The following is a 25,427-nucleotide window of genomic DNA, read 5'->3' on the forward strand; positions in this document are numbered from 1 at the left end:
AGGTTCTCTAGAAGTATTAAAGCTTGTTGGGAGTAGTTGGCTATATTATAAAGTAATTTAGAAAATAAATTAACTGGCAGGGCAGGTTGTGTGTTGCGATTGCAGAATTTGGGAGCACATGGGCACCAGTGTGTTCCAGGGCAAATGGGTCTGCAGTAAGTGTCTGCAGCATGAGGAGCTTTGGCTCAGAGTCATTGAGTTGGAGACAGAGCTGTAGACACTGTGGTGCACCAGGGAGGGGGAAAGTTATCTGGACGTTTTGCACTAGAAGGCAGTGACACGCCTTAGGATACAGTTTTCTGATTTGGTCAGGGACAGGAAGGTGTGACTTCAAATGAGGTAGGTATGAGGACCCAGAAGGTAGAAGTGGAGGAGCCTCAGCCTTTGTAGTTGCCCAACAGGTTTGAGGTTCTTGTAGCCTGTATGGATGAAAGTGGTGAGTGAGTGAACTGACCATGGTACAGGAAGCCATTCAACTGGGGGATGTAGGGGTAGTTGGGGACTGTATAGTTAGGGGCATTGACACAGTTCTCTGCAGCCAAGAGCATGATGGCTGTGTTGCCTGCCTGGTGCCAGGGTTTGGGGCATCCGTTCGGGGTTGGAGAGGAACTTGCAGTGGGAAGTGGAGGATCCAGTGGTTGTCGCCCACATTGATACCAGTGACATGGAAAGGACTAGGAAAGAGATTCTTCTTGGGGATTATGAACAGCTTTGGGCCAAATTAAATAAAAGAACCTCAATATGGATTATTACCTGAGCTGCGAGCAAATTGGCATAAGGTAAATAAGATTAGAGAGATGAATGCATGGCTTAGAGACTGGTTTGGGAGAAATGGGTTTCGATTTGTGGGGCACTAGCACTAGTACTGGGGAAAGTGTGAGCTGTACCATTGGAATGGTCTTCACCTGAACAGTGCTGGGGCCAGTGTTCTGGTAAGTTTTATAACTAAGGTGGTGGAGAGGGCTTTAAACTAAATAGTGGGGGGAAGGGATCATGCAAGATATGTAGTAAATCAAAGGGAAACAACGACGTAATAGAGCAGAGTAGCAATGTAGGCAATGATAACCAGAATGTGGCAGGAAGGGACAAAGTACAAAAATGGTTTAAAAAAAGTTAAAAGCTCTGTATCTGAATGTGTGTAGCATTATTAAAAAAATGGATGAATTGTTAGCACAGAAACAAATATGTATGACCTGATAGCCATTACACAGACATGGTTGCAGGGTGACAAAGGCTTTGACCTAAATATTGAAGGGTATTTGATATTTTGATACATGCTAACATACAAATTAGGAGCAGGGGGAGATTGAAAACTGCGCGAGGGGGGGGCAGCCGAGGGGTTGAAAACTGCGCGAGAGGGGAGGCAGCCGAGGGGTTGAAAACTGCGCGAGAGGGGAAGCAGTCGAGGGGTTGAAAACTGCGTGAGAGGAGAGGCAGTCGAGGGGTTGAAAACTGCGCGAGTCCTAAAACATACCTGTGTATTTAAATGAATAACTTAGTATACATGAGTTATTCTAAATTAAGAAAATAATTTAAAATAAATAAGTAAATTAATTCTGTAGTAAAGCTTTATATAAAGTTTTTAATGTATGTCAGTGCAGCTTGGCCATGTGGGATGTGCATCCTGTGGGATGTGAGAAGTCACGGAGGCACAAAGTGCCCTCGATGACTACACCTGCAGGAAGTGTCACCAGCTGCAGAAACTTGAGCTTTGAGTTGCGGAGTTCAAGCAGTGGCTGGAGGCATTGTGGTGAGGATTATGTGGATAGCACATTTGGAGAGGTGTTCGCACCACAGCTAAGGAGTACACATGCAGAGAGGGAATGGGTGACAGCCAGAATATCTAAGAAAAACAGCCAGGTAGTGCAGGGAATTCCCTGAGGCTATTTTGCTCTCTAACCGCTTTTCCATTTTTCAATGCTGATGAGCGAGACGGTTCCTCAGTGGACTGTAGCAAGAGCCAAGTTTGTGGCACCACAGATGGCTCAGCTGCACAGGGAGGGGGGGAAGGAAGAGTGGAGGTGCTATAGTAGTAGGGGATTCCATAGTTAGGGGAGCAGACAGGTGTCTCTGTGGCTGTAGACGTGACCCCAGGATGGTATGTAGCCTCCCTGGTGCCAGGGTCACAGATATCTCAGAGCAGTTGCAGGACATTCTTTTGGGGGAGGGTGAGTAGTCAGAGGTCATGGCACATATTGGGACCAGTGACCTATGTCGGAAAAGGGATGAGGTTCTGAAAACAGATCTTAGGGAATCCAAATATAGACTGGGATAGGAATATAACAAAGGGACAAGAGGGGCGAGAGTTCCTGGAATGTGTTCAAGATAATTTTCTGCAGCAGTATGTTTATGGTTCAACAAGAAGACATGTACTTTTGGAAATGGTTCTGGGGAATGAGTTGGCTCAAGTGGATCAAAAATCAGTGGGAGATGCACGTACGACGGATGTCAGGTAGAAAAGACAATGGAGAATCAAGCTGAATATAGAAGAAACAGAGGGAAAGCGAAGAAACTAATGAAAAGCAAGGAGAGAGCATTAAAAGAGGCTGGCAGCTAACATAAAAGGGAATCCCAAGGTTTCTATAAGCATGTAAATAATAAAAGGGTGGTAAAAGAAAGATTAGGGACAAAAAAGGAGACATGCCTGTGGAGGCTAGAGAAATAGTGGAGGTAAAAGCAAAGTATTGCAGATGCAGGAAATCTGAAAATAAAAACAAAATGCTGAAAAAACTCAGTAGGTCTGACGGCATCTGTGGAGAAAGAAACAGAGTTGTTTCGCGTCCATATGACCCTTCTTCAGAGTGGAAGCATTGAATGAGCACTTTGCATCTGTCTTTACAAAGGAAGAAGATGCTATCCAGGCTGAGGTGAGAGAGGGGGTAACTGGTAACTAGATGGATTTACAATTGAGAAGGAGGAGGTGTTAGAAAAGCTATCTTTACTTAAACTAGATGAGGTACCAGGACTGATGAGATTTATCCAAGGCTACTGAAGGAAGTGAGACTGGAAATTGTACAGGCACTAGTGATAATCTTCCAGTCTCCCTTAAACACAGGGGAGGTGCCAGAGGACTGGACAATTGCGAATGTTACACCCTTGTTCAAAAAGGGGTGCAAGGATAAAGCTGCCAATTACAGACCCGTCAATTTGACCTCAGTGGCAGGGAAATGTCTGGAAACCGTAGTTTGGGGTAAAATCATGTTACTTAGACAAGTGCATGATAATTAAGGAAAACCAGCATGGATTCATTAAGGGGAAGCCTTGTTTAACTAACTTGCTGGAGCTTTTTGAGTAGGTAACAGAGAAGGCTGATAAGGGAGATGCTGTTGATGTGTATATGGATTTTCAAAAGGCATTTGATACAGTGCCACACAACAGACTTGAGCAAAATTCTAGGTCATTGAATAAAAGGGAAAGTGGGCACTTGGATAAGAATAAAAACAAAAAACTACTGCGGATGCTGGAAATCCAAAACAAAAACAGAATTACCTGGAAAAACTCAGCAGGTCTGGCAGCATCGGCGGAGAAGAAAAGAGTTGATGTTTCGAGTCCTCATGACCCTTCCGCAGAACTGAATAAAGTTAGGAGAGGGGTGAAATATAAGCTGGTTTAAGGTGGGTGGAGGGTGGGGGGGTGTGGTGGTTGTACGGACAAGCAAGCAGTGATAGGAGCAGATAATCAAAAGATGTCAAAGACATAAGGTACAAAGACGTGTTAAAGTTGGTGATATTATCTAAGAATGTGCTAATTAAGAATGGATGGCAGGACACTCAAGATACAGCTCTAGTGGGGGTGGTGTGGAAAGACTGACAAGGTATTGTAGATTTAAAAATAATGGAAATAGGTGGGAAAAGAAAAATCTATATAAATTATTGAAAAAAACAAAAGGGAGGGGGAAGAAACGGGGTGGGGATGGGTGGAGGGAGTTTAAGATCTAAAGTTGTTGAATTCAATATTCAGCCCGGAAGGCTGTAAAGTGCCTAGTCGGAAGATGAGGTGCTGTTCCTCCAGTTGCGGTCTGTCCGCAAGAAAGACCTAAACCTCCCTGTCGCTTGCCATTTTAACACTCCACCCTGCTCTCTTGCCCACATGTCTGTCCTTGGCTTGCTGCATTGTTCCAGTGAAGCCCAACGCAAACTGGAGGAACAGCACCTCACCTTCCGACTAGGCACTTTACAGCCTTCCGGGCTGAATATTGAATTCAACAACTTTAGATCTTAAACTCCCTCCCTCCATCCCCACCCCGTTTCTTCCCCCTCCCTTTTGTTTTTTTCAATAATTTATATAGATTTTTCTTTTCCCACTTATTTCCATTATTTTTAAATCTACAACTAATACCTTGTCAGTCCTTCCACCCCACCCCCACTAGAGCTGTACCTTGAGTGTCCTGCCATCCATTCTTAATTAGCACATTCTCTTAGATAATATCACCAACTTTAACAAGTCTTTGTTCCTTTTGTCTGTGACATCTTTTGATTATCTGCTCCTATCACTGCTTGCTTGTCCGTACAACCACCTCCCCCCCCCCACAACCCACCTTAAACTAGCTTATATTTCACCCCTCTCCTAACTTTACTCAGTCCTGCGGAAGGGTCATGAGGACTCGAAATGTCAACTCTTTTCTTCTCCGCCGATGCTGCCAGACCTGCTGAGTTTTTACTTGGATAAGAAATTGGCTGAGTGACAGGAAACCGAGAGTAGTGATAAATGGTTGTTTTTCAGATAAGAGGAAGGTTTATAGTGGAGTTCCCCAGGGGTCAGTGTTCGGATCTTTGCTCTTCCTGATTATAATTAATGACCTAGACTGTGGTCTGCAGGGCATGATTTCAAAATTTGCAGAGGGGATACAGACTGGAAATGTTGTCAACTATGATGAGGATAGTCTTGAACTTCAAAAGGACGTAGGCATGTTGGTGGATTGGGCAGACAAGTGGCAAATGAAATTCTGTGCAGACAAGTGAGGTGATCCATTTTGGCAGGATAAATATGGTGAGACAGCGTAAAATAAAGGGAGAGACTCTAAAGGAGGTGCAGGAACAGAGACCTTGGTGTACATGTACATAGGTCATTGAAGATGGCAGGGCATATTGAGAGAGCAGTTAATAAGCATATAGTATCTTAAGCTTTATTAATAGGGACATTGAATACAAGAGTAATGAGGTCATGTTGAACTTGTATAAGATACTAGTTAGGCTTCATCTGGAGTACTGCATCCAGTTCTGTGCGTTATGCTTGAGAAAGGATGTGAACTCATTGGGGAGAGTACAGAGAGATTCATAAGAATGATTCCCGGTATGAAGAACTGTAACTATGAGGATAGGTTGGAGAAGTTGGGACTCTTTTCCTTGGCGAAAAGGAGGCTGAGAGAGGACTTAATAGAGCTATTCAAGATCCTGAGGGGTATAGACAGAGTAAGTAATGAGAAACTTTTCCCACTCAAGAGAGCATCAAGAACTAAAGGGCACAAATTCAAAATAATTTGCAAAAGGAGTAAATGTGATGTGAAGAAAAATGTTTTCACCCAGAGGGTGGTTGGAGTCTGGAATGAACTTCCTGAAAAGGTGGTGGAGGCATGTTCGATCGAGGTATTCAAAAGGGAAGTGGATTGCTATCTGAAAAGAGAGAATGTGTATGGTTACGGGGATAAGGCAGGGGAGTGGGACTAGGTGGAATGCTCTTTCAGAGAGCCAGTGCAGACTCGATGGGCCGAAAGGCCTCCTGCACTGTAAAGATTCTGTGACTCGACCCTTTGAGCCTGCTTTGCTATTCAATTAGATCATGGCTGATCTGATTTTAATCTCAATTCCACACTCCTATCCACCCCCAATAACCTTTCCCCTCATGTTTATCGAGAATGTATTTACCTCTGCCTTAAAAATAATCAAAGATTCTGCCTCCACTGCCTTTTGAGCAAGAGTTCCAAAGACTCACTACCTTCTGAGAGAAAAATTTTCTCCTCTTCTCTCAAATGGGCGACCCATTATTTTTAAACAGTGACCTCCTAGCTCTAGATTCTCCCACAGGAGGAAACATCCTTTCTACATCCATCCTGTCAAGTCCCTTCAGGATCTTTTGTTTCAATCAAGTTGCCTCTTATTCTTTTAAACTCCAGCAGATACGAGCCTAATGTGTCCAACCTTTCCTCAAAACAAACTGCCCATTCCATGTATTATTCTAGTAAACCTTCTCTGAACTTCCAACGAATTTACAACCTTGAATAAGAAGACCAAAGCTCTCTCCAATAAATATGGAGCATAACCTCCCTACTATTGCATTCAATTCCCCTCGCAATAAATGATAACATTTGTTAGAATCATATCTCTCAAGACTGAAGTTTTCTTTTACAAAATGGAAGGATTTGGGCATGTGGATGCCAACCTGGGATTTTTTTAAAAATGTCATAAGTTCACCTTGGAACTGTCAACAAGCAGGCCTCTTCCAAGAAGTCACCTGACCTATATGGTACTTGAGAAGGAGCTATTTGTTTGTTTTGAACTGCAAAGCACTTTAATTAATGAAAAGCTGGAAGTCAAAAAGGCAATCACATGGCAGAGGCAAACCTTAAGTTTGAACCTGTGGTTTTGCTTTCAGTCTTGGGGAACAAACTGAGGAGGGAAGACTATCCTAGCTGGCTCCCCCTCTCTACCTTGCCTAAAATTGTGTGTGGCTATGAACTTGTAGCCAGACAGCCCTCATCTGGTTGTTTACCAGTCTGCATTTGGACCTGCAAAGCAGAGACTAGTTGGTGAGAATTTCCACACATCCACAGGACCAGCGGCCACAAGAGGGAACTCCGACAACAGCGTTGAGACCCTGTGGACTTTATCTTTTATTTTATAATGCCAAAGCCTATCTCTACAGAGAGATACTTTTTGTTTGTCATTTGTTTGTCTGTGTCTTTAGGAAGTGATAGATAGTTATACTTTCTGATTACAACTGTTTGTTAACTGGTACTTGCAACTTGTTAAAAGAAGTTTTGTTTTAAAATAAATTAATCATTGATTGTTATGAAAGAAGCATGGTCAGAGTCTCTTTTCTCCTGGGTACTATAAGTATAGGTATACAATTGGCCATTTCGGTGTGAAAATTAAACATGTAAATTAATGGTACGGCCTGCAGAGTAGTGGGGCTTGATAATTTGTGCACTAATCCCATCCTGATTGTAACATAAATTGGGGCCTCTTGTGGGATTTGAAATGCGGACAGCAGATGGTTGTTCGTGCAATAATAATTGGTAAGGGCTAAAAGGATGGAGACCAGGTTATATATTGGTAAACTGAAATGACGTTGGAAGTGGCTAAGACTTTTCTACAGATGGAAGATGTAACACTGACTGGTTTACAAAAAGTAACCACTGAGACTCAGCTAACGGAATTGGCAGATAGGTTGGGAGATAGTATTACCTGTAGGGGTGAGGAAAGCAGACATGGTTGAGATGATACTGTAGCATTTGAAATTGGAAAGGATACCAGAGAGGCCACGTTCTCCATGGGGCGAGTCAATTGAATTGGCTAAGATCCAGTTGCAAATGAAAAAACTTGAATTGGAGACAAAACAAAAAGAAATAGAATTGGAATTGAAAAGGCTAGATGCAAAAGAAAAGGAAGGAGAGCAATTCAAAGGGAGTAAGCAGAAAGGCAGGAGAGAGAAAGGTAAGATTCCCTTACTGATTAAAAATCTGTGTATCTCAGCCTTGAGTATACTTAACGACCCAGCCTCTACAGCCCTCTATGGTAAAGAATTCCACAGATTGACTACCCTCTGAGAGAAGAAATTCTTCCTCATCTGTCTTAAATGGGCAACCCCTTACTCTGAGATTATGCCTTCTGGTCCTAGACTCTCCCACAAGGGGAAACAACCTCTCAATATCTACCCTGTCAAGCCCCCTAAGAGTCATCTAAACTTGAATGAGTACGGGCTCAACCTCTCCTCAAAAGAAAACCCCTCCATACCTGGGATCAACCTAGTGAACCTTCTCTGGACTACCTCCAATGCCAGTATATCTTTCCTTAGATAAGGGGACCAAAATTGTTCATAGTATTCTAGATGTGGTCTAACAAGTGCCTTGTATAGTTTTAGCAAGACTCCCCTATTTTTCTACTCTATTTCCTTTGAAATAAATGCCAACATTCCAAATGCCTTCCCCATTACCTATTGAACCTGTTAGCTTTTTGTGGTTCATGCACAAGAATTCCCAAATCCCTCTGTGCTGCAGCCTTTTGCAGTCTTTCTCTATTTAAATAATATTCAGCTCCTCTATTCTTCCTGCTTAAGTACATAACCTCACATTTTCTGATATTGTATTCCATCTCCCAAGTTTTTGCCCACTCACTTAACCTGTCTATATCCCTCTGTAGAGTGTCATCCTCACCACTTGCCTTCCCACCTATTTTTGTCATCCGCAAACTTGATAGTACATTCACTTCCCTCATCTAAGTCATTAATATATATTGTAATTGAGGCCCCAGCACTGATCCCTATGGCACTCCACTAGTTACAGGTTACCATCCTGAAAATGCCCCCCTTATCCCGACTTTGACTTCTGTTAGTTAGCCAATCCTCAATCCATGCTAATATGCTACCCCCAACACCATGAGCTTTTATCTTATTATCTTCTGTAGTTAAAACCCATGTTGAATACCAGAGGGTCGCAACAGCCAGATAGGGAGCGGTGATGGTGATGACTGAGCTGGTCCATAAATCCAAATCCTTTTTCCGTCACCCCGCCCCGAGAAACCCGAGAAGGATAGAAGGTGGGAAGGTGAAAGAAAGGTAAGTAGCCAGTGAAGAGAAGGGACAGCTGGGAGTATCCTGGAAACTCCTCCTCAGGCCAGAAAGGAAGATGCTGAGGGTGAAGTGATATTCAAAGGTGGGACATGTTCATGCAGATTGCTGGAAGTTGAGTGGGAAATCCATGGGACTTATTGGGGTACATGAGGGTGATTCAGGAAAAGGAACCCTGAAGTACAACAGATCAAGTTGTAGCATTGACTGCAGCTACGTATCCGAGTGTGAACACTGCTGAGAGCTCTGGAGAGGTGAATGACATACATGAGAGCTATAAAGAATTTTTGTCGAGGGGAAAAGTATCACTCAAATAAGACAGCTAAACCTATATTCATACTAAGAGAAATGGGAGCCACCCAAACATTTTTGCTGGGAAAAGGCATAACTTTTCCACCAGAGAATGTATTACAAGCCAAGGTTTTAGTCAGTGGTATTGATGGGGAGTATATACCTGTACCTTTATACTAGGTGACCAGGAGTGTGCCTTGTGTCTGAAAGAGTGACGGTAGGGGTTGTTCAGAAGTTACCTGTAGATGGAGTTGATTTGCTCCTGGGAAATTATCTAGCCGGAGTAAAGGTGGTAGCTTCTCCCATAATTAAGGAAAGCCCAAATGAGGTTAAAGAGACGGGAAGTTACTGGGAAAGGTTCCAGGAATTTTTCCTTCGTGTGTGATGACCCGAGCAATGGCTAAGCAAAGTCCGTCATCGAAGGTCAAAGTGATACCACAGACAGATATTTGGCTGGCTGAAGACTTAGATAATCTGAAAGAGATGTTTAACAAATCTTCTTTAGTTGAGGCTCAACAAGTTGGTCCACAGTTAAGTAACATAGCACAATCAGCCCAAGCTGAAGCTAAGGAAGTTCGAGGATGTCATTGTATTAAAAATGGAATTCTACTGAGGAAGTGGACACTTCCTCGGAGACCTGCAGATGAGGAATGGACGGTTGTTCGTCAGGCAGTTGTACTGCCCCAATATCGTAAAAAGATATTATCGATAGCATGAAATTCCTATGGCAGGACATGTACGGACATGGAAAACTCAGGTGTGGATAAACCAGTAGTTTTACTGTTCAGGTCTTCGTAAGGACGTAGTGCAGTTTTGTAAAATGTGACATACGTGCCAGATGGTAGGCAAGCCACAACATGTACTCCCTTAATTCCCATACCAATTTTTGAGGAACCATTCAGTAGAGTGTTAATGCACTATGTGGGACCGTTACCAAAAAATGAAAGCAGGATACCAGTATCCTTACTATTGTGGATATAACAACTTGATTTCCAGATGTCATTCCTTTAAGGACAATGATGGCTGTAATAGTGGTAGAGAAGTAAACCCAATTTTTTACTTGATCTACATTACCAGTAGAGATTCAGTCGGATCAAGGTTCCAATTTTGTGAAAACCTTTCAGAACTTAGAGTAGTTTGGGTATAAAACAGTTAAAATCCACAGCATATCATCCACAAACACAAGGATCTTTAGAGAGGCACCATCAAACTCTCAAAACAATGATTAAAGCATATTGTCATAAATATCCCCATGATTGCGACAAAGGACTGGATTTACTTTTATTTGCTAGCCAAGATTCACCAAATTAATCTACTGGTTTTAGTCCTTTTGAATTAATTTTTGGACATGAGATAAGAGGTCCTCTGAAATTAATCAAAGAAAAGTTTTAGGACAGAGGGATGGATCCCCTATGTTAGATTATGTGTCCGTCTTCCAAGAACCACTCACGGGAGCCTGCAAAATGGCTTAAGAACTCCTTAAAGTTTCTCACAATGATGAAAAAATGGTTAGATAAGCAAGCTATGACCCAAACATTACAACCAAGGGATGAAATGTTAGTGTCATTGCCATTACAGGGGGTACCTCTGAAAGCATGGTTCAGTGTTCCATGCAAAGTAATTAAGAGGGTTAGTAAAGTAAATTGTTTGAAAAATACTCCAGATTGTAGGAAAAAGAATCAACTGTGCCCTATCAACATGTTAAAACGATACCATCGTAGGGAAGAAGATAGGAAAGAGCAGGTATGTCAGGTTGCATTTCTATTGACCTATCCCTTAATCTAAATTGCCAGTTCACTTTTGCCAGCTCTGCTTTCATGCCCTTAAAATTGCATTTAGTTAAGTTTAAAGTACTAGTCTTAGACCCACACTTCTCTCCCTCAAACTGAATGTAATATTCAATCACTGTTGCCTAGGGTCACCTTCCCTATGAGGTCATTAGTTAATCCTGCCTCCTCAGTCAATACATGGTCTAGTATAACCTGCTCTTTGGTTGGTGCCAGAACATGCTGTTCTCAGAAACTATCCCGAAAACATTCTATGAACTCCTCATCCAGGTTACCTTTTGCCCATCTGATTTTTTCAGTTTATATGTAGATTAAAATCCTCCATGATACCCTTTTGACATGCTCCCATTATTTCTTCTTTGATACCCTGCCCTACCGTGTGGTTATTGTCAGGTGACCTGTACACCACTTCCGCAGATGACTTCTTGCCTTTATCAATCCTCATCTCTACCCAAATTTCTTCTATATCCTGGTTTCTTGAACTGAGGTCATCCATCTCTATTGTGCTAACCCCATCTTTAATTAACAGAGCCACCCTTCCACTTTTTCCTAGCTTCTTGTCCTTCCTAAATGTCACATACCCTTCAATATTCAGGTCCTAATCTATGTCGTCCTGCAGCCATGTCTCTGCAATGGCTTTACTGCATCTGCAATGTATTTACCTAATTTGCACTATCAGTTCATCTGTTTTATTTCGCATACTATGTGCATTCAGATACAGTGCCTTAAGTTTTGTCCCTTTTATTATTTAAGTAACCTCTAGCATTATCTGCTGATTTATTGTTACATTGGTACTCTCTGTCCCTTCCTATAATCATTTTACACATTGATACCTTCCTCTCTTGCCTTGTCTGTACTCTACCCCATCTTCCCAAATTTGATTTGTTGCCGCCACTATTTAGTTTAAAATCCTCTCTACTTCCCTAGTTATGCGGCTCGCAAGGGCACTGGTCCCAGCATGGTATAGCCCCCGCTTTCTCCAGTATTGGTGCCAGTGCCCCACAAACCGGAACCCACTTCTTCCGTCTATATGCCACGCATTCATCTCTCTAATCTTATTTGCCCTATGTCAATTTGCACATGGATCAGGTAATAATCCAGAGATTATGACCTTTGGGGTTCTGCTGCTTAATTTGGAGCCTAGCCCCTCATACTGACTATGCACTGCTTCTTTCCTTGTCCTACCTATGTTGCTGGTACCTACATGGACCTCAACAGCTGGATCTCTCCCCCCCCCCTCCCTCCCTCCCTCCAGGTTCCTCTCCAGCCCTGAGCAAATGTACAGAACCCTGGCACCAGGTAGGCAATGCAGCCTTCTGGACCCTTGCTCTTTTCTGCAGAGAACAGTGTCAACCTCCCTTACTATATTGGCCCCTACCAGCACCAGATTTCTGTTTGATCTCACCACCTGAATGGCTTCCTGTACTATGGTGCCATGGCCAGCCTGTTCAACCACCTTGCAGACCTTGCTTTCGTCCACACAGTTTGTGAGCACTTCAAACCTGTTTGATAATTGTAAAGCCTGAGGCTCCTCCACTACTGTCTGCTCGGTCCCATTATCTGCCTCACTCACAGTCACAGCCTCCTGTCCCTCACTGCTGACCAAAACAGACGACCCTATTCTAAGGGGTGTGACTGTCTTCTGGAACAAGGTGTCCAGGTATTTCTCCCCCTCCCTTATGTTGCCCAGTGTCTGCAGTTCGGCTTCCAGATTACTAATCCTGATCCGGAATTCCTCTAGCTGCTTACACTTTCTGCAAATGTGTTTGTCCTGGATTGCCTTGGCATCCAAAAGTGTCCACATTCCACAGCTGCAACACAACACCTGTCCTGCCATTGTTAATTATGTTTTTTAGTCAACTTAATTTAGTTACCTCCTTAATTAACTTAGATTAATTCCTATGTATGCTACACCTTTTTTTTCCCCCGTGCACCAAATTCCCATGTGAGCCTAATTCCCTCCTCGCTCAGACTCTTGTCTCACTCAGACGTAGCCTCCAGTTTCCTTGTGTGCCCCTTACTGAGCATGGATAAAGAATTGGTTAGCTAACAGGAAGCAGAGATAATGGGCCTTTTTCAAGCCCCAAATTAAGAAGCAGAACCCCAAAGGTAATAATCTAATAGTTTAATTAAATTGCAGACAATCCGACTGTAAGGTTTGAATCATCAAAAGGGGTTAGGTGTAAAACAGGCATTTGAAATGGAGATGGGTAAGTTAGGGTAAAGTCACAGCAGATATGGTGTGAATGGAATTTACATTTTGAGATAACTTGAGCGATTGTTTGATTTTCAAAGGGACATGATAAGATGTTTACAACTGGCAAGATAAATAAGGCAAAGTTATTCAGTTTATTTTTCCCAGAAGCGCTGGCCATAATGACAACAAGAAAGATTTTTATTTTCTGGGAAAAGTAACTTCCAAAGCAAAGGTGAAACAATGGGATTTACATATCAAAAGGGAGAAAATATATTTAAAGATAGATGGAATGTTGTATGAGGTGTGGCCGTGTGAGAGCTTGAAAGGTGCACTTTGTGAAACAGACTTGTGGGAAAAAGCCTGGAGAAGTTTACTGTTCCAGTAAGCAAGGTTGTGTTAAAAGCCTTTGGAGTTCTGTTGTTGAGGGAGAGAAAAGCTGTGAAATACCTCCCTTCTAGCAACAGTGGGTGCTTGTGGTAATATTGATGGATGTTTTATAGATTAAGAATCTATTTGGACTGTTGCCTGAAAGGAGCGTGTAGTTGGGAATCTATTTAAGTAGGAATCATGAGAACTATTATAAAACTAAATGTAACTGTAGCCTTGTGTGTTTAAGTTTTCTTTTCTAATATATGTTTTAATTTAATCTTTAAAATCCCTAAAAGATGGTAGTGGACTAAATACTTCTGACTTCAGTGCACAAACCTTCTCATAATAAATACAAATTGCAAAATTGTTGTGATGGCATAGCCAAGTTTCCCTTCGGGCTTTGGTCAGCCTGACAAATACCACTTGCCATATCATAACACCATGATAGGTAGAAAGTGTCAAAAAGAGGTGGAGAGTCTGCAAAGGGATATAGACAGAGTAAGTGAGTGAGCAAAAATTTAGCAGATGGAGCAAAATGTGGGAAAATGTGAACTTGTCCACTTTGAGAGAAGGAATAGAAAAGCAGCCTACTATTTAAATAGAGAGAGATTGCAGAACTTGCTGCTACAGAGGGACCTGGGTGTCCTGGTAACATGAAACACAAAATGTTAATCAGCAGGTACAACAAGTGCTCTGGAAGGCAAATTGGAATGTTGCCATTTATTGCAAGGGGATTGGAATGTAAAAGTAGAGAAGTTTTACTGCAGCTGTAGAGGCTTGGTGAGATTACATCAGAATACTGTGTACAGTTTTGGTCTCCTCGTTTGAAAAAAGATATAATTGTGTTAGGATCAGTATGGAGAAGGTTTACCCAACTCATTCCTGGAATGAAGGATGACTTATCTTATGAAGAAAGATTGAAGGGATTGGGCCTATACTCATTGGCGTTTAGAAGAATAAGAGGTTATCTTATTGAAACATTCAAGATTCTGAGGGGATTTGATAGGGTAAATACTGGGAGGACGCTTCCACTTTTGGAAGAGATGAGAATTAGGGGACACAGTTTTAGAATAAGAGGTCTACCATTTAAGACGGAGATGAGAATTTTTTTCTGAGGGTTGTTCGTATGTGGAATTCTCTTCCCCAGAAAGCAAATATATTGCCGTTCCTTCATTGTCGCTTGGTCAAAATCCTGGCACTCCCTTCCCAACAGCACTATGGGTGTACCTACATCACATGGACTGCAGCAGTTCAAGAAGCAGATCGCCACCACCTTCTCAAGGGCAAGTAGCGATGGGCAATAAATGGCGGCCCAGCCAGCGAAGCCCACATCCTGTGAATGAATTTTTAAAAAAAAAACTGTGTCAGTGAATTTATTCAAGGCAGAGTTATGCAGATTTTTGATAGATAAGGGAGTCAGGTATTGTGGCGGGCAGACAGCAAAGTGGAGTTTTGACCACAACCAGATCAGCCATAATCTTATTGAATGGTGGAGCAGGCTTGAAGGGCTGAAGGTCTACACCTGCTCCTAAGTCATATGTTCCTATTCACTCTTTCTGAAAAATATAAATGTTACTCCTTGAGAGCTTTTTAAAATTTGCCTTCGCCTAAGATTCTGAAAACGTAATAAATAAGAAAATGTTCAAGTGATAGTGTTTTTAAATGTGCTGATTTCAGTAGAACTGTATGTAGATGAGATTTTGCCAATAATTCATTTACTATTCTAAATCATTAACCCTTTGGTATTTTCTTACTTTTAGTCACTTCTGTTGCATTTGCTTCCATGATTTTAAGTCAAAAGTTTTGATAGTTGCTGTTAGGTAATGGGTTTGTTTTGCTTTTATCTGTTTGTTTTAATGTTGGTTTGATCTTTACCTTTTTGGAAAGTGTAGTAAATCGTTTATTGAAGAGCATGTGTTCACAATACAAAGCTGAGGGCGCAGTATTCTTGAAATTTCCAAATACTTTTGCCGCAGTGCTGTTAATTTATTTTGATTTTGTCTATTATCACTCTTCATTGCACTATTTTTCAGATCCCCCAGTTCCTTCTGGATGACTGTTACAAGAATGGAATACCCTGCCGTATATTCTGTACTCAGCCCAGGCGACTTGCGGCTATTGCTGTGGCAGAAAGGGTTGCTGCAGAGAGGGGTGAAAAGATTGGGCAGACTATTGGTTATCAGATTCGACTGGAGAGCAGGTATAATGGAAGAAGCTGGTAAACAAAAAGTTCTCTTGATGTTTATGTTTTCTAATGCAAAACTATTTTTGTTACAGGGTTTCGCCAAAAACATTGCTGACATTTTGTACAAATGGAGTACTTCTTCGAACACTAATGGCAGGAGATGGCACCTTAGCAGCTGTCACACATGTGATAGTAGTAAGTTTTTCAGAATCATTCATGTATTCTTTTTCTTAGTTTGGGCAGGAATTTGCCATCACAACGACATGTGGTTTCAGGAGCTCCAAAGCAGATGCCAGGCCTGCAAGCAAGACGTCAGCAGAGATCATCCCGCACCACTGAAAATTTCCGATGAATTTTTGATAATGGTTTAAAGGATTAGTTATTTTTGTGACAGTACCACTATATTTGCTGTGAGTGCCCTACTTCAGATAAATGGCACCAGTAAAACCGCCAATGGATGGCTTGCGTAGTTTGTAAAGCACATTAGCTCTCTCTATTGTCAGAGTACTGCAGTTGCAGTTGATTAAATAGTAGTAAGTTTGACCTAAGGAAGCTAACCTTAGCTACCTCAGCAAGTTTGGATTTAGCTATATTTTCAGTTCATTTATTGCACCCTTTTCCTATTGTTGTATCTGCAATGTTTCTACTTTGAAATCTCCAGGGATGCCTGCTTTCTGCTACTTTGTGCTGCAGACAGCAGCAAGTATTTTTTTTAGTGAGAACATTTCAAAGCTGGAGTTTAAATTTATGATCCTTTGATTGATGATCCAGCATTGAATCATCACAATTTTTACTTTTTATTCGTTCATGGGATGTGTGCATCACTGGCTAGACCCGCATTTATTGCCCATTCCTAATTGCCCCTGTTCAGAGGGCATTTAAGAGTCAACCACATTGCTGTGAGCCTGGAATCATGTGTAGGCCAGACCAGGTAAGGACAGCAGATTTCCTTCCCTAAGGGACATTAGTGAACTAGATGGGTTTTTACAACAATCGGCAATGGTTTCATGGCCGTCATCAGACCTTTATAATTCCAGATTTTTTTTAATCGAATTCAAATTTTACCACCTGCCATGGTGGAGAACCTGGGTCCCCAGAGCATTACCCTGGGTCTCTGGAACACTAGTCAGTGACAATGCCACCATGCCACCGCCTCCCCCTTTTTTTTTTGTGTGTATATATATGTTTTACAGTTACAATACAGTACTTAACACACTGGGGAACAGAATGTGAAATGGCAATAGCCAATAATTTTTGGTAGGTGTATACTGCAGAGTCTTGGTTTATTCTGGCCTATTGAGATGATTTCTTCTGTAATTAAATGCTTACTGCACAAGAAGCTGGTGGGAGAAGAAAGAACAATGGAAAAAGGGGTACATACCAACCCGGTAAATACTGTCCAGCATAACAGCCCAGAAAAGATGGCAATTATAAAATAACCCTGAATTTTCTCCCTGTGAAGATGAGATGTGGTGTAAATGCAAGGGAATTTGAGCTTCAGGCTCACGCAACATTTTATCACCTATAGTGGGGAAATATCCTATGCACACACAAGTGTAATTCAGGGCAGTAGTGAATTTTTGAATTTACTGAAGGTGTGAGTTTTTTGTTTAATGGGAACCTTGGACACGCCCCCAGAAAGGCATAAGTTTTGACACTTCATTTTTTGGCATTTTGGAGGCCCATATAATGTTATCTTTCAAGGCAAAAATAATTTCTCTTGGAGGGTTTAATAAACATGAAGAAAGCCTTATTGTATGGACTTCAGTGTAAATTTATAGGATGAAGTCAAAATAAATGTATTAATATTTACATTAAAACAATAGATAACATTTGTCCACTATTATCGCCAACAGTAATCTTTGGCCTGTTATGCTATTTTGAGCGTGTCAACAAGAACCAATCTTTTCTGAAAACAAAACTCATCTCACATTGTGATCATTCATAAAGTAAAATGCATAGGAACGCACTTTCCAGGAACAGGCATGAGGAACTGAATTGTGTGGTCTGAATGTCCCCAGTCCAGCAGGAGCTATTATAGTCTAATTATTATTAATTCCTGATATTTCCTGTGCACGTTCGCTACTTCAATATAAGTGGTATGGACTATTTTCTCCAGTTTCTTTATGGCAACTAAGGGATCTCAACCATTTGTTTATAAACTTAAAATAGTTAAATTATAGAACCTAAATGAGCATTCACATACAAACAGGCCAACAGTTTGCATCACGCATCACACTATTAATTCCTAAATGTGAAAATTTCAGTATAATTTGTTTAAATGAAGATCTTCATGGTTTTTCTGATACTGTTTCCAAACCAAGACAGGACAGTAGACTTTTGGGATTTAAGGGAATTAAATGATAAATGGGTAGTGTGGGAAGGTGGAGTTGGCATAGAAAATTAGCCATGACCTTGTTAAATAGCATAGCCTTTTTTTATTCATTCATGGGATGTGGGCTTTGATGGCTGGGCCACCATTTATTGCCCATTCCTACTTGCTCTTGAGAAAGTGGTGGGCGTGCTGCTTTCTTGAACCGTTGCAGTCCATGAGGCGTACGTACACCCACAGTGCTGTTAGGAAGGCAGTTCCAAGATTTTGACAGCGAAGGAACGGCGATATATTTCCAAGTCAGGATGGTGAGTGACTTGGAGGGGAACTTCCAGGTGGTGGTGTTCCCATCTATCTGCTGCCCTAGTCCTTCTAGATGGTCGTGGTCGTGGGTTTGGAAGGTGCACTCCAAGGAGCCTTGGTGAATCCCTGCAGTGCATCTTGTAGATGGTACACACTGCTGCTACTCTGTGTTGATGATGGAGGGAATGAATGTGGATGTGGTGCCAATCAAGCGGGCTGCTTTGTCCTGGACGGCGTCAAGCTTGAGTGTTGTGGGAACTGTACTAATCCAGGCAAGTGGGGAGTATTCCATCACATTCCTGACTTGTGCCTTGTAGATGGTGGACAGGCTTTGGGGAGTCAGGAGGTGAGTTACTCGGATTCCTAGCCTCTGACCTGCTCTTGTAGCCACAGGATTTATATGGCTAGACCAGTTTCGTTTCTGGTCAGTGGTAACCCCCAGGATGTTGATAGTGGGAAATTCGGTGATGGTAATACCATTGAGCATCAAGGCGATAGTTGGATTTTCTCTTGTTGGATATGGTCATTGCCGGACACTTGTGTGGGGTGAGTGTTACTTGCTACTTGTCAGCCTAAGCCTAGATATTGTCCAGGTCATGCTGCATTTGGACATGGACTGCTTCAGTATCTGAGGAGTCGCAAATGGTGCTGAACTCCTGCTATTTCTTGCGTTCTTATGTTCTTAACCTCGTCCAGTGGCAGGTATGCTCAATAAAGTCAGATAATCCAGAAAATATTCTCCTTATCTCAAAAAAGTAGCTGCAACTAACCTTAAACAAGATAAGGGTGAGAAAGTGGATATTGTCAGAGGTTTGAAGCAGCTATGTAGCCCAGACTGGAAGTAACTACGTAGTGTTGCTAAACATCCTGAGAAAATAAACTTTCATTAAAGACAGAAGATGGGCATGCCCTAGAAGGTTTATTTGAGGAAATTAAAATAATTTAATAAAATAATTTAATAGCAATATTTCTAGCAGCTTATTTCTTCAATCTAAATTAGGGATAAATGCTAAATAAAAGCAATTGTCGAAACAATTCTCAGAACCAAAACCTCATCTTGAAACTTTGCTGCTCTAAGTTTGTACACGATCAATAGTGAGGTGAAAATTGTTTTTATCCGTTTTCCTTTCAGCTGATCTCATAACTTCTCGTAGCCTTCCAACTGATGTAATTGGTTCATATTGACATTCTCCAATTGCAATGGGAGAAAATTTTTTCTTGTTAAATGCTGGCACAATGGGTTGAAAATAAATGATAAATGAAAGCTATGGCTTACTGGCATGCTTAGATAATAAATGAAAACTATGGTTTAGTTATTCAAGAACTTAACAGCTTAGCAAAATGCTTCTGTTTCCTTGAAGCTCAGGTCGGACTTGTGGAGCAAGACTTGAAAACATTCCTAATAAGTACCACTGAACATTTGAGCACTAATGTGCTGACCTTGATTGAATTCATCCCACAAATGCATTGGCAATTTACCACGTGAAGTGAATTAATTACATTGGTGATAAATGTAAAGGGGTGGGTGGTGAGAAGGGCAGTAGGGGTATATGCGATGCAACTACTAACCAGCTAACTGAAAAGAGTGGATGTTATGCAGATTAAAAATGGATATTGCATTATCCCTGTTTCACTAAGTGCACGATTAATGGTTAAAAATAGATGCACATTCTTTCATTTCCCTTTTTTGTGTGACAGGATGAAGTGCATGAGCGAGATCGGTTTAGTGATTTCTTACTAACTAAACTGAGGGATCTGATGCAAAAACATCCATCTCTAAGACTTATACTTTCTAGTGCAGCTCTGGATGTTAATCTCTTCATCAGATACTTTACTGGCTGTCCTGTAATTTACAGTAAGTAAAAGCTGGTGCATAACATTTTATGTTACTTAGTATTCTGAAATAAATTTGTGCTATTTGTTTGGCCAAGGCCTCAAAATGCTATTGGCTTTTTTTTAAAGTCTCAAAAAGTTCAGTTAAACAATATTTGATGTTGCCACAAAATTAGACTTCTTTAAACTAAAGATAGTTTGTCAAATATTAACCTTTGCTCCTTCAGGTAGGTGGTGAGGGAATCAACAGTGGGGAAAACCCTACTTGCCCTTGTTCTCACCAATCTACCTGTTGCAGATGCATCTGCCCATTACTGTATTGGTAGGAGTGTTAAGTGCACAGTCTTTGTGGGATGAAGTTCAGTGTTCACACTGAGGGTACTCTCCATGACAGATATTCAAAACAGAACTAGCAGCTCCAAACTCGGCAACCACAAGGCGGTGTAGGCTATCAGCAGCAGCAGACTTATATTCCATCACAATCTATAAACCTTGTAGCTTGGCATATTCCTCATTCCACTTTTACCATCAAGCCTGGGACCAACCTCAAATCAATGAGTGTGTACAGCACCAGGCATAGTTAAAATTGAGGTGCCAACCTGGTGAAGATGCACCATGCTTGCATGTTAAATAGTGGAAACAGCAGGCTATAGACAGAGCTAAGCAATTCCACAACCAATGGATCAGATCAAAGCTCTTCAGTTTCACCACACCTAGTTGTCACACTTGGAAAGCAACAATGTACTCAGGCTGGGGGAAATCTCAGTGTCCATCACCAAGAGTGGCTCTGTTGCACTGCTGCTGACTGAGCAAGCTATGTCCTGAAGAACATAGTTACCAGACTGGGCTTGGGACCAGCACTTGGGAAGGAACTACTTGACCTCGTCCTTGCTCGTCTACCTGTCCAAGGCAATCTTGGTAGAAGTGACCACTGCATAGTCTATGGAGTTGACTTTCTGTCTTCACTCTGAGGATGCCCTTCATTGTATTGTGTGGCACTACACATGTGTTAAATGATTCAGATCGAGCAGCAGCAGAACTGTATTCCACTACAGTCTATAACCTCATGGCCTGCATATCCATTACTCCATCGTTACCATCGAGCCAGGTGACCAATCCTGGTTCACTGATGACTGTGGAACAGCAAGCTCGAAGCAGGATCAGAAAATAAAGATGAGGGCCTGGAATTTGTTAGCCCCCTGTAGATTGGCTGGGAGGAGGGAGGATTGGTAAAATGGCGGTGCAAGGCCGGAATGACAGCGGCTTGGCTGCTAACCGATCGGAGGCAATTGACCAACTAATCCAGCTATTAACGGCTGTTTTATTTGGCATTTTATCAGTGTCAGAACGGCCTCCCCGCTCCATGGGAGGGCCACCAGCTAGACTGAGGTGACTTCCTGCGGTGGTGGGGGGGTGGTGGCTTTCTTCCCAGAGGCTCCACATCCTGTGGAGGGGCCCACTGATGGCAGTGACTACCCCTGTGTATCCATTGTTGCTGCTGGAGGGTTCACCACTTCAATTGCCAGGACCTGCCTGCCTGGCCCTGGTACATTTAAAAAAAACTCTGACCTGCCCTTCAAGGGTGCCTCAACAAGAACAGGCCCTCTTATTCTGCTTGCAGCCTCAGCAATGACCACCTCTAACAATGGCACTGCAGAGCTGCCTGCCCTCTGTTTGGAAGACTCAGGCCCTTCTCCTTAATTGGATGGTGGTGGCCTCTTATTTGGCTGTTGCTGGTAAAATCCCCTCCACTGTCCTGCCATTGGTCTGCTTGGCCTCAGGAGCTGCACGTGGTCCCAGTGGCGGTTTCCATGGCATGGCAGTAAAATTCCAACTGAGGTGCCAACTTACCAAAGTTTCTTGCATCTTTGGAGTTAGCCACCTGCTCTGTTGTTTGGGAGAATAGTGAATGGCATAACAAGGACTTGGAAATGACAATAATTCTGAAATGTGTAATAGAATTGATAAATATTTTTTAAATTTGTGGTCATAGTATACAATTTTCAATTTTATGAGATCAAGAGTGCAACAAGGCAGATTCAAGTTCAGATTTTAATCATTGGTGGCTTTCTTTCAAGTTCAAGGGAGACCATTTGAAGTGAAAGAACTTTTTTTAGAAGACATCTTGCGTACGACTGGGTATACAAACAAAGAAATGTTGAAATATAAAAAAGAGAAACAGCGAGGTAAGTTCAAATGCATGTATATCAACATTACTACCTGACCGCTTGATTCCAACAAAAAGAACTGATATTGAACCAGCAGGTTTGAGCAACAGTCCTGTTCTGGTAAGATTTTAACCTGATTGTATAATGTAATGTGACCCAGTAATACCTTGTTAACATTAAACACACTCATAATTAATTATGTTAACTGCTGAGAATGCCAGGGAGCATAGATTTAAGGTGATTGGTAGAACAGGAGGAAAAACTTTTTCACCCAGAGGGTAGTGGGCATCTGGAATTCCCTGCCTAAATTGGTGGTTGAGGCTGAAATGCTCAACTCACTTAAAAGGTACCTGGATCAGAACCTGAAGTGCTGTAACCTGCAAGGCTACGGACCAGGTGCTGGAAAGTGGGATTAAAAATAAGCAGCTAGTTTCTTTTTTTCTCTTTCTTTTGGCGGATGCAGGCACGATGGTCTTAAAGGCCTCTTTCTGTGCCGTTTGTATGGTTCTATGGTTATAATAATTACATTTTATCTTCTCAGAGGAAAAGCAACAAACAAACTTAAGTGAATGGTATAAAGCTAAGGAGACAAGTAATGCCAGTAGATCGGAGTATCAAAGACAAAGATTTATCCCAAGCCTGACAGCAGAAAATGATTTGCTCGATGATGGTGGAGACAGTGTATTCAGTCAATTGGTAATTTGACAAAATTTTAAATGAGTGTCTTATGACTTTTCTTCCTATTTTCCTGCTGTTCTGTCCAAGTTGACCATTTAACGTTATTGGTTCCAAGGGCATACAGTTCAATCTATGGTCCAATTTCTATAGATTTGCAGTCATATAACAATGTATGCTCCTGTAGGAGGGGATGGCCAGCATATTTTTTTTCTTCCAAAGCTGCCATGGTTGAAACCAAACATCCTACACCATGAATAGAGATTGTAATTTGCTCAGGCTTTCTAGTTGAGCATCCACTGCTTTTGCATCATAACAGTTGGTATGTACTTGGTCAGTTCTATTTTGACCATTTTAATCAAAACGGAAAGGATAAGTAAAAAACACACAAAAAGGATGGAAATAGCCTTCAAACCCACCCTACCAGTGTAACCATTGACCCACCATGAATTGTCTGGGAGAAGCAGGAGAAAACTGTCGCCAATTCAGGAAATGCTCTAGGAAGTTGCTTGTTGACTCCCTAAGTCATCAAACAAGGTCCCATGAGCAGGATTTTTGCACCTAGACCCCAACTGGGGTGAGGGCGAGTACGGAGGGAGGTGGGTGAGAAAATTACTGCTGCTGGGCTGGGGTGCTGGTTTGCCGGCAGCATCCTGCCTCTAGACCACTTTCCTGAGACAGGGTTACCCACTCCAAGTGGTGGATATCCAATTAAGGGCATTTAAAGGTCTGTTAAGGCCTATTATTACAGGCCAACTGGAATTTTTCAGTCAGCCTGCAGGTCCTCCAAGACATCTGGGACTAAGCCAGCTAGCTACCTGGAGGCAGCCTCCTCACAGCAGACCAGGGTGGCTAGTGCTCCTGGCGGGCTTTGAGGCCCTTTTTGCCTGTCTGGCCACAGCTGTAGCCACAGACTGCCTTTGGAAGGGTCCTCCTCCACAATGGTGGCCCAGCGCTGAGGAAACTTTATAATTTAATGGGTTAAAAAGTCGGTGTGAGGGCACCTGATAATGGAGCTGCATTCCCTTACCTGGCCTGAAGGCCTATGCCCTTCCAGAGCCTGCCTGCCATCCTGAATTGAACAGCATGCCTGCCCTCTGCTCTCGAATTGGCCAATTCAAGGAAAAACACTGCCAGATGACTGTTCCCCACAAAGTGCAGGATTGCAACCTCCATTTGGCACTGGATCCCGCCCACGTGGCTGAGGTAGCCTTTATCTGCTGTTAATCCAAGTCAATTTATAGTTTACCTCTTGGAAATTGCTCTCTTTTCTCGTGGAATTTCCTTGTGAAGTTCACTATTAAAGAACTGAAAAGTAGTGCTGAAGGAAAAGGCAAATGATGCAGTAGCAAAACCATTTGTGTCAGAAATAGCTTTTATGCTATATAACCCAAAACTATAAAAAGATCATTTTCATTTAAATTAGAACTTACTTGCTTTCACTTTGCTGGGATTCGTCCTCTTCTATTTTTCTCTATTTCCCTTTACCAATTCTCTTTGCCTTTTACTGTTTTGTATCCAATTTTTCCTTTCTGTGCATAACATTTAGTTTTCTGCAACAATGGCTGGATTTAACAGGCTGCCGTGGCCCTGGCTCCCCCAGCTAAAAGGTTGGGGGTGGAGCCCACCCATGCTCTGGTTGGCCGTCCTGCAGCTCCTAATATAGATTTATGTAAGGCTGATTCCATAGCAATTAGGTAAGATTGATTTCAATGAGATGAGACCGAGAGTGCCTCTGTGGAGAGAAAAACAGAGTTAACGTTTCATGTCTGCATGACTCTTCTTAAGAGCTTCCTCCAAATAAATCGTGTGACTGTGTGTACCTGCATGGGCCCCACTTATGCCTGTCTCTTTATGGGGTATGTGGAACATTCCTTGTTCCAGTCTTAATCAGGCCCCCTCCCATAACTCTTCCCTTGGTACATCGATGACTTGTTTCGGTGCCGCTTCATGCTCTCGTCTGGACCTGGAAAAAATTATCAATTTTGTTTCCAATTTCCACCCCTCCATTATCTTCACATGGTCCATCTCCGACACTTCCCTTCCCTTCCTTGACCTCTCTCTCTCGATTTCTGGCGATAAACTGTCCACCAATATTCATTACAAGCCCATTGACTCCCACAGCTACCTCGATTACAGCCCCTCACACCCTGCTTCCTGTAAGGACTCCACCCCGTTCTCTCAGTTCCTTCGCCTCCGTTCCGATGATGCCACTTTCCAAAACGGCGTTTCTGACATGTCTTCCTCGTTCCTTAGCCGAGGTTTCCTACCCACTGTGGTTGGCAGGGCTCTCAACTGTGCCTACCCATCTCCCACGCCTCTGCCTTCACACCTTTCCCATTTCAGAACCATGATAGGGTCCCCCTTGTCCTCACTTTTCACCCCACCAGCCTCCGCATTCAAAGGATCATCCTCCGCTATTTCCGCCAACTCTAGCATGATGCCACCATCAAATGCATCTTCTCTTCTCCTCCCCTGTCGGCATTCCGTAGGGACTGTTCCC

At 42.3% G+C, this 25,427-nt stretch overlaps 1 protein-coding gene across 3 annotated transcripts in view; it reads left to right on the top strand.

Moving 5' to 3' along the window:
* ythdc2 (YTH domain containing 2) overlaps positions 1-25,427 on the top strand; it is a 188,957-nt gene that overhangs the window by 16,513 nt on the left and 147,017 nt on the right. For all 3 annotated transcript variants that reach the window (XM_078566322.1, XM_078566327.1, XM_078566335.1), the window contains 5 exons: positions 15,462-15,628; positions 15,706-15,808; positions 19,947-20,103; positions 22,160-22,267; positions 22,791-22,945. In XM_078566322.1, coding sequence (XP_078422448.1) covers positions 15,462-15,628; positions 15,706-15,808; positions 19,947-20,103; positions 22,160-22,267; positions 22,791-22,945 — 690 coding nt within the window. The remainder of the gene's footprint in view (positions 1-15,461; positions 15,629-15,705; positions 15,809-19,946; positions 20,104-22,159; positions 22,268-22,790; positions 22,946-25,427) is intronic.

Source organism: Cetorhinus maximus, chromosome 2 (assembly GCF_964194155.1).
Source record: "Cetorhinus maximus chromosome 2, sCetMax3.hap1.1, whole genome shotgun sequence".
Taxonomy (NCBI): domain Eukaryota; kingdom Metazoa; phylum Chordata; class Chondrichthyes; order Lamniformes; family Cetorhinidae; genus Cetorhinus; species Cetorhinus maximus.